At 45.4% G+C, this 14511-nt stretch overlaps 1 protein-coding gene across 1 annotated transcript in view; it reads left to right on the top strand.

The window, feature by feature from the left end:
- Positions 1–14511, top strand: part of TICRR (TOPBP1 interacting checkpoint and replication regulator) — a 213342-nt gene that overhangs the window by 80785 nt on the left and 118046 nt on the right. The window contains 1 exon segment of the mRNA XM_030189695.1: positions 4584–4793. Within this exon segment, the coding sequence (XP_030045555.1) occupies positions 4584–4793 (210 nt within the window).

Consider the following 14511-nt stretch of genomic DNA (forward strand, 5'->3'; position numbering starts at 1 on the left):
ACTCTACAAGAGCTCAGGCGGCCTCGATGGCAGAGGCCGGTTCCGTCTCCTTGGAAGAGATATGCAAGGCGGCAACTTGGGCTTCGGCCCATACATTCTCCAAGCATTACCGCTTGACTGTGGCTGCTCGGGCGGAGGCCCGGTTTGGAGCTTCAGTGTTGCGGTCAGGGATTTCTATGTCCCGCCCTGGGTGAGTACTGCTTCGGTACATCCCACCAGTCTATGGATTGATCAGCTTGATGATATGGAAGGTAAAATTATGTATAATCATACCTGATAATTTTCTTTCCATTAATCATAGCTGATCAATCCATAGCCCCTCCCAGATATCTGTATTGTTTTTGTTCTGGTTGCATTTCAGGTTCAAGTTTAGTCTTCAGTTACTTCAGAAAGACTTCGTGTTCAAGTTTTTTCACTTGGATTCTTCAAGAGTTAAGACGAGTTTGTGTTACAGTGAGCTGCTGCATTCCTCTCCCCTCCGTTTTACGGGGCTGGATTGAGACTTAAAATTCTGCCGGCACTCCCTCCCGCTTCGTGCGGCTGTAGGGCAGTTTTGTACCCCTCCCGCTTCGGCGGTGTTAGGGTCAGTCAGCTCCTCCCGCGGTTGCGGTTGCAGGATAAGCCAGATCCCCCCCGCATCGGCGGGTGTGGTGTCCCTCCCCCGCTCCGCGGGATGAGCTGGACGGATTCCCCTCCCCCACTTGTGTGGGGATGAGCTGGGTTAATTCCCCTCCCCCGTTTCGGCGGTGGTGAGCTGGGCAGAGTGTCCCTTCGTGGGTGTAATTCTCTAAGTGCTGAGTCCTGCGGATGGAGCTTTGATATCGACATACTGAGGAGTTTCCGGCAGCACATGACCACATATAGGGAGGCAAAAGTTTGCTCTCTATCTCCACCTGCTGGTAGATGGACACAACCCACCAGTCTATGGATTGATCAGCTATGATTAATGGAAAGAAAATTATCAGGTATGATTATACATAATTTTACCGTAATTTCCCAGATCACTCCAGAACCCGTTTTAAATATCTGTGTTAAATTGGCCACCCTTCTTCAGGTACTACAGGCAATTTTAATGATGGGTTGCATATTACTAACATCAGATCATCAATTTCATGCTTGAGCTCTTTCAGTATCCTCGGATGTATGCCATTCAATCTAGGTGATTTACTACTCTATAATTGGTCAATTTGGCTCAGTATGTCTTCCATGTTTTACCGAGATTTCTTTGTCTCTCCGCATCATCGCCCTTGGAAACCATTTCTGGTACAGGCAGATCTCATACATCTTCTTCCGTAAAGATCGAAGCAATGAATTGTTTCTCCTCTATGGCCTTTCCTCCCTGAGTTCCCCTTTTGCTGCTCAATAATTTAATGGTCCCATGGATTCCCTCACAGGCTTTCTGCTTCTGATGTGCCCCTAAAAGTTGTTACTCTGAGTTTTAGCCTCTGTGGCAAGTTTCTCTTCATATTCTTTTATCCTTCTTTATCAGTTCTTTGCATCTGACTTGCCAGTGCTTATGTTGCTTCTTATTTTCTTCATTTGGGTCCTTTTCCCTGCCCTCCAGCAGTCAATAAATTCTATTTTGCTACACTTTATTCTTGACTGGGTCCTGGACTGGTTTGGAGGAACTCGAGGAAAGAAAATTAGCAGGCAAGATCTATTTTCTACTTCATTGTCCTTCCAGACCAGTCCAGATGCATGGGACCTACCAAAGCAGTTTCTGCTTAGGGTGGGATCCAGAAAGAGCAGCCAATAATGCACTTGCTCCATAGGCTGCGTTCTGAGAAACCTGAAAATCCAGCCTTTTGGTGCCACAGAAAAGAATAACCAAATGGTTGCATTACAAATGTCCTGGGGTGTAATCAACTTATGCTCTATCCAAATAAAGCACCAGTCCCCCCTCCCCCAAAATATGTAGACACTATGACCTCCTTAATTTATTTATTTCAAAAACATGTATATCCTGCTTTAAATTAAAGCGGATAACAATAAAAACATACACTATGAAAAAACGCCAACAATAGCAAACAAAATTTCATACTGTCAATACATCATTAACTTATAGACTGATAAGAGAGCTGTTGAGACAAATCAATCCGTAATCATTCATATATGCTTTCACAAAATAGTCTTCATCAATTTTTTAAATTTCTGAAAATATGCACAAAATCTTAATTAGCTTGGCATAGAGTTCCACAAACAAGCTCCAGCTATAGGAAATGCATGATTTTTTTTTTTTTCCAGACAAACAGCAAACATAAATTTCTAGTTGTTTCTTCATCATAGAACATAATCCCTCTTGTGACTCCTTCCCTGGCTCCCCCGAACAGCCCAAACCTGTCTGACTTCTTAAACTCCTCAGTCCTTGGCAAATAGTGTCATAGTACCCTACCTCTATCCTATCTATTCAGATGTGTGTTTGCCACTTTTGAATTACTAAAGCACTGGGAGAATAGACTGGTTAATGCAAAATGAAGACACCGTCTTTGGAAGAAAGGAAAGAACCAGATGGAGAATCACCTTTTGTGAGATAAATAGAAAGGGCTCTCATCAAGACAGAGCCTGCAGTTCTGAAATGTGCCTTACTGAACAAATGGCCACCAGAAACAGTTTTTAGGTAACATCTTTTAAGAGAGCTTTCTTAAGAGGCTCAAAGAATGTATTCCTGATGCTGAAGGAACTATATTCAGCTTCCAGGGATGCACCAGAGAACACATCAGGGGTCTCAACTTCACACATAGCTGAAAACATACTGCATCCAGGGGTACTCCAAGGATTTACTGTGCATCATACCTCTATAGCATGCTAAGGCTGTGGCATGTATTTTCAGGGAGGCTAAGATCATGCCTTTATCCAGACCATCCTGCAGAAATTCTAGAGCCTTTGAAACAGATGTCTTCAAGCATCTATCACCTTCCATATATGAATAATCTTATTGAATTACCCCTGGAATTCAGAAGTGATGGCTATGACTCTGAGAACCCTCTTTTCTGGAACTGTGCCTTCTCAATTAGCCATGTGATAAGAGAACAGAGACATTTCCTGCATGTGCACTGGTCCCTGAAGTTGCAGCTCATCCATGCAAGGAAACACCAGAAGCTCTCCTTCTGTTAGTCTCCATGACCCCATACCAAGGCCTCTGTGACCAGTTAGGGGCCACCAGAACTACCAGATCCCAACAGGCCTTTGTTTTCTGAAAGACTCTGCCCAGCAGTGGCAACACATACAATAGCTTGGACCTTGGCCACTGTTGTACCAGTGTGTCTATCCCCACAAACATGTGTTCTGTTCTGTGACCGAAGAAGAACTGAGGAATCTTTTGCATTCTTGACTATTGCCATGAGATCCATCACTTGTCTTTCCCAACATTGCACTATGTGCTGGCTCTGTTTCCCACAAAAGACCTGATGCATTAGTAAAACAAATTTTGAGGAAAACCCCTTGCTGAAGAGAGTCTTGGCTCACTACTGTTGCTGCAGAATTTTCCTGTGACCCTGTGAGAAAGAAGACTGGGGGAACTTCCTTGCCTGGCCCTGATAGTACAGAAGTCAAGATGGTGGCGGTTCCTGCCAAAATCGTGCCTCCAACTACCTCAAACAACTGATTCCATCTACATCTGTAATGCCAGCTACATCTGTACTGAGGCCTCCCTCTGTGCCTGACCCTGCAGCCAGGGCTGTCCCAGTGTGCCCTTGCTTGCAGCCACAGTGGTGGCTGCCACAAATCGGTCAGCACCAGGTCCATTCCCCATGCACTGCCAGGCCATGTGGCTTGCTGCCAATCCCACAGCAACTGTTGGTGAAGAGTGCACAGCTGCTTGTTGAAGCTGTGCTTCTGCAATCCAGCAGACCCCTCTTCCCCGCCCCACCCAAACTGAAGGCTGTCTACCTTCAGCTGCCAGAACTGGCCTTTAATCAACATCCTCTTTATCAATATTAACTTTTCCTAATTTTTTTTGCAATTAGTTTGCTAACTGACTCCGGACTTGAGCACTCAAGGGCCCCCTCCTAATGAGAGGGGTGGGGAGCTGAGGTGCAGGCAATCCATACTCCTTTCAAAACTGAAATGAGTTTGGAGGGTACAGAAGGGCCCTTAGCTCCCTGAGTGCAGCACCCCAAGTGCTCAAGGTGGAAAAAAAAATCTTTATCTCTCCCCCTCCCCCCTTCTAAGTATTTTTTTTTAACTGCCCAGGTTCTAACCGAGCCTCTTGAGATCTACCAGACCAGCCTAGGCTGCACAGTATAGCTCGCCCTACCATCTGTTGACAGCTAAGAATACTGGCTAGGAGATGGCTGCACAAGATATTTATAGAATGTGGTCACAAGTCATTAGTTCTTAGTCTTCATTTGCTAATAAGAGAGCATATACTCCATGCATTTGAACTTGTTTGGGGGGATAATGAGGAGGTTAGTGTTTAAGAATTCTTCTCTGCTTTATATCATCTTTCTTGGGAAGAGCATTTTGTTGCTTTGATTTAAAACTAACTTAAGTTCTTCATTTTTCTCACCAGTAAGTAAATAGCAGCTTAGTGCTTACCAGGTAGCAACAAATTATTTGTTTAATGTACTAATATGAATTCCTAGGTGGGATGCCTCGTACTCCAGTCAGACAGAAGATGAAAACCCTGTCCCGCTCCCTACAGATGCTTAATGTGGCCAGACTTAATGTAAAGGCTCAGAGGTTTCAACAAGATGGTTTGCCACCCACAACTAATGAGAAAGTATTTCAGAAACGGTCAATGAGAAAGTCCATAGATAAATCAGAAGAAAAAGGAAAATCGGTAAAAAGTATGGGTAGGTGCATTCTGATTTTTCTGATAATTTACCATAGTTTTTCAAATGTAATGTGCTTCTGTGTATAATATGTATTCCCAAATATTTTCCGAATCATGAAAAACCTCTAGTACTATGCATAATTTTAAGGACCTCCCTTCCCCCACTACGGTCCTCCAGCTGCCTTGAGTTCTCACATCACTCACCTACTGGGGCCTGCTCAACTTCCATTTTCTGTTCCAACACTAGTACATATTCAGATTTCCAAATGGTGAATGTCCAGGGTTGCCTGTTATAGTATCTGATGGTAGAGAATGACACGGGGACAAAGTTGGTCCCTGCCCCGTCCCTGTGAGTTCTCTCTCTGTCCTCACCACATCTCTGCAAGTTCTGTCTCCATCCCCACCCCATCCCTATGGGCTCAGTCTTCATCTGCAGAAGCCTCGAACATTTGTATTATTTTATATTTAAATCTTTCTGTTAAAGTATAAAAAGGAACAATATGTTCTGCAACTGTTGTGTATAAATTACAGAGAGAAAGCAATAGCTGATTTCTACTACACCAAGGAATCCTTATCCACCCTGTTAAAATGTCCAGGGGTATAAAATACAACCTGTTCTGTATGCCCTAGAGGGGAAGAATATGCCCTATGAAGCACTGTTATGATTTTTTTATTTTCGGATTAATAAGAAGTCATCAACAATGTCAGGATTCAATCTAGCTATCCTGTCTTCCACAGTCCATCCTGTAATAGATGTCGTCTTAGAAGAAGTTCTAGTATCAGGATGTACAGGATCCCCCATGCAAATTTTGCTAGTTGTGGCCAGCATGTTTGCTTGTTTTTCCAAAAAAATCAAAATGTTGTAGGTATCACTCACAGTCCAGTTCATTAACAGGCTTCAAAATAGAAAATGACATGGGGACAAAGTTTGTCCCCGTCCCTGTGGGCTCAGTCTCTGTCCCAGCAGGTCCCTCTCCCTGTGTCATTCTTTATTTGATGGTACTTCAACTTCCAAGTGCACTGTTCACTCAGCCTCCTTTTCCAGCCACATACCAGGAGCCAGTGATGCAGCGAAAGATTCAAGGCCGATGTTCTGATTGACTGTGATTTGGATTCTGAATTTGGAAAGTTCTAACTAAAACTATTATATTTTCTAATATTTCAGTGTAGTGTTAATTGTTATTGACACTAACAGGAAGAAATAAAAAATGCCTAGATAGGCGACATTTTATTTACAGACATCTGATGAATAATGTTTAACTTACTAGTCTTACTAAACTACACAAAAATTTGCAGTTACCACACAGCTCAACATGGGACTTTAGTACACAGTAGCTGTAAATAAATGCAGCAACCTTTGGGCCCATTGCCAGCATTTGTCTTTACAGATCTTGTGTTAAAAGTTCCATTAGTGTTTGGTACTCTCTGTGGATTGGGGTGGTAGCATTTAGCATCTCTTATTTAGGGGGGTGTTAAGTGCTTATTAGCTAGTGCAAGGTATTTGCAGTGCTCTAACCACAAAATACTTTCCATGCCCATCTCCGCCCATGACATGCCCCTCACACAAAATGCACTTAACATAAGGTTTTCCATGCACTAACTGAAAGAATACTGCAAAACCCCTTAACACAGTTTAGTAAAAGGGCCCCTTGGTTGTATATCTTTAAGAAAAAAAAAATGTAAACTATATATGGAATGTTGCAGTAAGGTTGCACATATTAGTTTGCAAATAACTTGGTTTCCTTAGCCTTAGACAGATGCCCGCCATCAACTTTCATGCCCCACACCGCTTTACGGACTCTGCCGCCATGCACACGCCTCCCCACAGCAAAGAAAATAATGCCGCCAAACACGATCTGGGAGCAATGCGCTAAACCAGCTCACAGCAGGAGTTCTGAGGGAAGGCTGCTGGCAGCTCGACCCAGAGGAAGCAAAAACCGTGCAGGAAATACCGCTGCCTACCTGCAGCTGTAGGGCTGTCCCAGAATAGTGCATTCTCCAATATGTCTCTTTTTTTTTTTTTTACTAGTGAGGAAGGCTACTGCCTAAAACACAGTCCAGAGATAGGGAGAAATGGGTTCACAGGGTGATGCAGGGACCTAGCTAACTAAGTATGCCTCCAAAGCTGGCCACAAGACGAGCCCCCCCCCCCCCCCCCCCCCCCCAAGTCACCTGGCTCAAAGGGCCTAGGACCTAACCCAGAAAATAATCCAGGAGCTGCTGAGATATAGTCTACCACCTGCTGGAGATAGAGATACAAAGATTGGAGGAGGAGCTGGCTGTCTGGTATCCCTGCCTTTGACTTTGTAGTCTCTACCTCCACCTGCTGGTAGATCGACACAATCCACCAGTTCCTGGATTCATCTGTTGCTAGTAAAGGAAAGAAAATTATCAATAGGTAAGGCATAATTTTACCATATGACTGCATTGAGCTTGTGATACAGTATTGAAGTTAGTAGTGTGAGATAGATGACATTAACTGGCACTGGAAGCATAGCAAATCATATTTACTATTTGTTTTTTACTGAAAGGTCAGAAATTGCAAGTCTCAGTTTCCTTAGCGTTCTTGCAAAACCAGAACCTGTGGGTTCTGTCCTTTGACCAGCAGACGGAGACAGAGAAACAAAGTAGTTCAATGTGATTCCTCCTATAAAGGCACTGCAAACAGAGAAGATCAGTATTTCTCTGTCTCCAGCAGAAGGTGATGGTACACTGCACAGGTTCTGGGCAACTTTAGGACTGAGGGTTCCTGCTCTAATTGTTCTGGTTAAGTTGAGCATTAAGGAAAGAGCTGGAAGAAAATGGAACCATCCAAGTGTTCCCTAAACTGTTTCAAGTCCTTTTCCTTTCACTCACCCTTTCCTGAGCGGGATTCTTGGGATTGAGGTACCTCCAGTCTGGACAAAACATTTCTGAAGCCAGCTCCTTGGACCAATTGAGTAACTGGAACCTAGTTGAGGGAGGGGAACTCTTCATTGGATATTAATTGAGCCAGAGGACAATATTCAGAAGTCTAAGTACCTTCTCTCTTCCCCTTTCACCACTCCCTTTCTTGGTGGTGCAAATGACCGACTGTTACTGTTTTGGGTAGAAATATATCTCCCTTGTGCTTGGGTGACTGTTTCTTTTTCTGAATGTTGGCTTTGCTGCACTGACCTTGTCAGCAGTACCCCAGTAAACAGCTCAACAGGCTTGAGCTGTTTACTGGGATTCTTGTGGAAGAAGCCTTGTTGGGATTCGTGGTGTACAAGACACACTGACACTGCTTCCATTCTGGATATGTTGGACCGGCTGTGAAGGAATACTCTATTATCCAAGGACAAGCAGGCTGCTTGTTCTCACAATTGGGTCGATGTCCATGTCGGCCCAGGAAACGGAAGTTTTTGCAAGCAAAAAATCCAAGACTTTTTCCAGAGTCTTCTAGTGTGCGAATGGTGCGCACCGTGCATGCGCGGACCGATTTCCCGCCTGTTGCGTGAGCGAGTAGCTCAGTTCTTTTTTTTTTTTTTTTCTCCCCATCTGAGGTGCTATGGATTCATCTGTGTTCCTCTTTGGCCCAGGAAGAAGAGTCTTCGTTTTTCGGTCTTTTTCGACCTGTTTTTGTCTTTGTTTAAAACAAAACAAAAAAAGTTCCCTGTATTTGTTGAGTTTTAGTCACCGTTTCTAAGTTTCCTTTCTTTTTCATCGTGGCTGGGGTTTTCCCCCTTTTTTTGTGCCATTCTTTTTGGCAAAATCGTGTCTCTTAATTTTGCTACCGCCATTTTTCTGTCCATGTCATCGAGGACACCCAGCGGCTTCAAATGTTGTACTCGGTGTAACCGGACCATCTCGGGTACCGACTGCCATGCGTGCTGTCTCCAGTGCCTTGGGCCCGATCATATTCCAACTGCTTGTAAGCTGTGTCCTCTTATGAAAAAACGGACCCAAGTGTCTCGGGAGGCTCAACGAGAAAAGCTTTTTGGAGATCGGTCCGGGGTCCTTCGACATTGGTTCCAAAGTCGGTGGCGTCGACATCAAGAGCACAGGTAATGTCTGCCGATCAACATCGCGCTGGGAGCAGTGAGGCATCGAGTGGGTCTCCACTTGTTTTGAGGCCTCCTGCTATGCAGGTCCCCCCGGACCAACCTTCATCGGACCCAGCCCCGAGGAGGCGTGAGGATTCCACATCCTCCTCTTCGGTACCGAGGTGTCTCGACGGGCGTTGAGCGAAGGCTAAGAAGCACCGTCATCGATCTCCTTCAGCACACGGTGCCAAGAGCTCCAGGGCGTCGAGGGATTCGGCACCCGAGAAGTGTCGGTGCCGAGAGGATCGCTCTCCCTTTGTACAGGAGGTGCTGATGCTTCGGTCTTCTGGTAGCCTGGTAACCGGCTCTCGAGCCCCTACAGACTCTGCCACTGGCTCCTGTACCGACCCCCCCCCCCCCCCAGCCTTTTCCGATGGGGGCCCTCGACGAGCGCATCAGGGCCCTGCTTCCAGAGATTTTGGAAGGATTGCGCCTTCTTTACCATCTGCTGCACTGGCATCTGGACCTTCACCTGTGGTGAGGCCCCGGCCTCAGTGCCGCTTGTGGCATCGACGTCGGCTGCCACCTGGGTCGATTCTCCTTCGATGTCGATGGTTAGCTTCGCCGGAGTCCAGGCAGGAGTCAACTTCTCGACATCACCAATGAGGCCGTCATTCCTCGACGTCGAGGCAGGCTCGGTTTCGGGCTGCTCTGAAAGAGCTTTTGTACAATACCGAGAATGAGCATTCATGGGAGGAAGAAGATGATCCCAGGTACTTTTCTGCAGACAAGTCCTACGGGATTCCCTCTGATCCTTCCCCTCCTCCTGAAAGAAGACTGTCTCCACCTGAGAGTCTTTCTTTTTCTTCCTTTGTACAGGAAATGTCTAAGGATATTCCATTCCCTATGGAGGTTGTGGATGAGCCCAGGGCTGAGATGCTCGTGGTCCTGGATTATCCTTCTCCACCTACAGAGGTTGCGACGGCTCCTTTGCATAATACACTCAGGGAAGCTCTTGTGCAAAACTGGTCGTCCCCTCTCTCTAATCCTGTCATCCCGAAGAAAGCCCATGGTGAACCTGTGATGGTGAAGTCTCAACTACCTCATATGTCCATGGTGGTGGATTCTGCTCTGAAGAGAGCCAAGAGTACTAGGGACTATGCCTCGGTGCCCCCTGGCAGAGAGTCTAGAACCTTGGATTCTTTTGGGAGGAAGATGTATCAGGCCTCTATGCTTGCAGCCAAGATCCAGACATACCAGCTCTACACGAGCATCCACTTGCGAACTCGGTGAAGCAACTGTCCAGCTTGGTTGATGCACTCCCTCCGGAGCAGGCTGAGCCTTTTCACCAGGTGGTCAGGCAGCAGAAGGCGTGTCGCAAATTCCTGGCCAGGGGTACTTACGACACTTTTGATGTGGCATCCAGGATCATTGCTCAGGGTATAGTGATGCGCAGACTCTCATGGCTGTGTGTCTCTGACCTGGATCATTCGGTCCAACAGCGGATGGCGGATGTTCCTTGCCGGGGGGATAATCTTTTTGGCAAGAAAGTAGAGGATTTGGTTGACCAGATCAAAAACCATAATGATTCTATGGATTCTCTCTCCCGTCGGGCGTCTTCTGCTATCACCTCCTCATCTAGGAGGTTTTTTTGAGGGAAGAGGAGTGCTCCCTATTCCTATAATAGGCGTAGGTACACTCTTGCTTATGGGCAGCCTGTTCAGGCTCAGTCCCAGCACGCTCGTTCTCGTCAACAGCGTGCGCCTAAGGCCCCTACTGCTCCCCAGCAAAAGCAAGGGACGGGCTTTTGACTGGCTCCAGTTCAGCATAGCCACGTTAAACGTGTCCGTGCCGGACGACTTGCCGGTTTGGGGGAGGTTAATATTTTTTTCACCAAAGGTGGCCTCTCATAACCTCCAACCGGTGGGTTCTTCAAATAGTCCGGTTAGAATCCAGACCTCAAAATTGCCCAGCCGGAGCTCAATCTTTCAGCTCCCAGCACAAACAGGTACTTGCAGAGGAACTCTCCGCCCTTCTAAAGGCCAATGCGGTCAAACCCGTTCCACCAGGGGAAGAAGGGCTGGGATTCTATTCCAGGTACTTCCTTGTGCAAAAGAAGACGGGGGATGCGTCCCCTCCTAGACCTAAGGGCGCTGAACAAATTCTTAGTCCGAGAAAAGTTCAGGATGGTTTCCTTGGGCACCCTTCTTCCCATGATTCAGGAAAACGATTGGCTATGCTCTCTGGACTTAAAGGATGCTTACACGCACATCTCGATACTTCCAGCTCACAGGAAGTGCCTTCGATTTCGTCTGGGAATTCAGCACTTTCAGTATTGTGTACTGCCCTTTGGTCTGGCGTCTACACCCTGAGTTTTCACAAAGTGCTTGGCAGCAGTTGCAGCGTCGCTACGCAGACTGGAGTGCATGTGTTCCCTTATCTCGACGATTGGCTGGTGAAGAGCGCCTCGGAGGCAGCTCTACAGTCCATGCATGTAACTATTCAGGTGCTGGAGCTACAAAAACAAAATAGGGCCAGACTACAAAGAAGTACATAAACTCTACCAACTCGTGAATAAATTAACAGACACCACACCGGTGACCACAACCAGCACAGACATCCCATCAGCAGACAACCTTGCCAAATACTTCAATGATAAAATTATAAAACTACGATCCACGTTACCACTAAATACTAATGATCACGAAAAATTGATGGACTGCTTGGACCCAACTCCCGGTGAATACCCAGCAGATTGAACCTGGAATAACTTCGATCTATTGACCGAAGAAACCATCAGTCAAGCAATCAATAAATTCTCCAAAACTCACTCCAAACTGGAGTCCCAGCAACCTAATAATGCTCCCCCCCCCAACGCTTCATAACAGACCTTACATCACACATGAATTACATGTTGCAACACGGACTATTCCCCAAGGACAAAGGAAATATACTTCTTACCCCGATACCCAAAGACCTAAAGAAAAAATTAAACGACTCAATCAACTATCGACCAATAGCATCAATCCCCCTGGTAGTCAAACTAATGGAAAGTATGGTAACCAAACAACTTACCAATTACCTAAACAAATTCACCATACTGCACGAATCACAATCAGGATTTCGATCCAATCGTAGCACTGAAATAGTGCTAACTACTCATAACCAAATTCAAACAATTAATTGCAATGGGAAACAATGTGCTCCTCCTACAATTTGACATGTCCAGTGAGTTCGACATGGTCAGCCACCAAATACTCTCAAACATCCTGGATTATTTCGGGATTGGAGGAAACGTACTTAGATGGTTTGAAGGCTTCTTAACAGCAAGAACCTATCAAGTGATATTAAACTCAAAAACGTCAACACCATGGAAACCTGAATGCGGAATACCACAAGGATCACCGCTCTCGCTGACACTTCTCAACTTAATGATGATACCATTAGCCAAATCGCTAGCCAACCAAGGACTCAACCCGTACATCTATGCAGATGATGTTATGAAATACATTCCCAAACAAGATATAGCCGAAATCACAAATGAAATCACACAGTCTCCAAATAATGAACTAATGGGCAGACGCATTCCAATTAAAGCTGAACGCAGAAAAAACACAATGTCTCATCTTGTCTTTACAATATAGTACAAACAAACAAACCTAATACCATAAACACACCGGACTACACCCTCCTGGTCTCAGACAGCTTAAAAATTCTGGGAGTCACAATCGACCGAAATCTCACACTTGAAGATCATGCGAAAAATACAGCAAAAAAAATGTTCTACTCAATGTGGAAACTTAAAAGAATCAAACCTTTCTTCCCAAGGGAAGTATTCTGCAGCCTAGTACAATCAATGGTGCTAAGCCATCTAGACTACTTCAATGCCATTTATGCTGGATGTAAAGAACAAATAATTAAGAAGCTTCAAACCGCTCAAAATACAGCAGCCAGACTCATATTTGGGAAAGCGGTATAAGAAAGCGCCAAACCTCTAAGAGAGAAACTACACTGGCTCCCACTAAAAGAACGAATTGCGTTCAAAGTTTGCACCCTGGTCCACAAAATCGTTCACGGGGAAGCCCCGACCTATATGTCAGACCTTATAGACTTGCCTACCAGGAATGCAAAGAGATCAGCACGCACATTCCTCAATCTCCATTACCCTAACTGCAAAGGACTAAAATATAAATCCACATACGCGACCAGTTTCTCATACATCTGCACGCAGCTATGGAACGCACTACCGAAGGCCATAAAAATAACGCAAGACCTAACTGTCTTCCGAAGGCTACTGAAAACAGATCTGTTCAAGAGGGCACCATAAACACCCATCTTAAACACCAAAAAATAAGACTTTACACGACATAGACATAATTGAAATCTTATCACTTGACTGATCAACCTTCTTACCACTAATGAATAAGCCTAACCACTTCAATCTCTATGTCGAATATGGTCTCTCCATAGTCGATGACCTAAAGAATTATACAACCCAATTTCGTACTCAGGAACGTTCATGTATTACTATAATTTATTCTTCCAAATTCTTACTCAGGAACTTTCATGTATTACCATATTTTATTCTTCCTTAACATATATATGCACATGATATATATCTATACCATGATCTGTTCACGTATGTTACGTTACATGTATGTTACCATGTATGTATGCAACTTAACACATTACCATTTGTAATTCTGTTACCCGGAAATGGCAACTGCCATTACGGCAAATTTAAGCCACATTGAGCCTGCAAATTGTTGGGAAAATGTGGGATACAAATGCTACAAATAAATAAAAATTACCCCAAGTCCCATCTTGTTCCAGTTCAGAGATTGGAATTTATTGGGGCTCTGTTGAACACAAGGATAGCTCGTGCTTATCTTCCTGAGGCAAGGGCAGACAGTCTCCTGTCCCTAGTGTCCATGGTGCGAGTGTCCCAACGGATCACGGCTCGGTAGATGTTGAGACTCCTGGGGCACATGGCCTCCACAGTTCATGTAACTCCCATGGCACACCTACATATGAGATCAGCTCAATGGACCCTAGCTTCCCAGTGGTGTCAAGCTACAGGGGATCTGGAGGATGTAATCCAACTGTCCACCGACTTCCGGAGTTCTCCTCAGTGGTGGACAATTCGATCCAATTTGACCTTGGGACGTCCATTCCAAATTCCTCGGCCACAAAATGTGCTGATGACGGATGCATCCCTCCTAGGGTGGGGAGCTCATGTAGATGGACTTCACAGTCGAGGAGCTTGGTCCATTCGGGGAAAAAAGTCTTCAGATCAATCTCCTGGAATTACGGGCGGTCTGGAAAACTGTAAAAGCTTTCAGAGATCGGCTGTCCAAACAAATAATTTTGATTCAGACAGACAATCAGGTTGCCATGTATTACACCAACAAGCAGGGGGGCACCGGATCTCGCCCTCTGTGTCAGGAAGCCATTCAGATGTGGCTGTGGGCTCGTCAGCATGGCATGTTTCTCCAAGCCACTTATCTGGCAGGCGTAAACAACAGTCTGGCAGATGGTCGCTGAACATGAGCATTGTCTGCAAGATCTTCTGAGCATGGGGCACCTCCTCGATGGATATTTTTGCCACTCAGATCAATCACAAGGTCCCTCAAATTTGTTCCAGGCTTCAGGCCCACGACAGACTAGCGTTGGATGCCTTTCTCCTCTGTTGGGGTACAGGCCTTCTGTATGCGTATCCTCCCATACCTCTTG

Source organism: Microcaecilia unicolor, chromosome 1, assembly GCF_901765095.1.
Source record: "Microcaecilia unicolor chromosome 1, aMicUni1.1, whole genome shotgun sequence".
Classification (NCBI taxonomy): domain Eukaryota; kingdom Metazoa; phylum Chordata; class Amphibia; order Gymnophiona; family Siphonopidae; genus Microcaecilia; species Microcaecilia unicolor.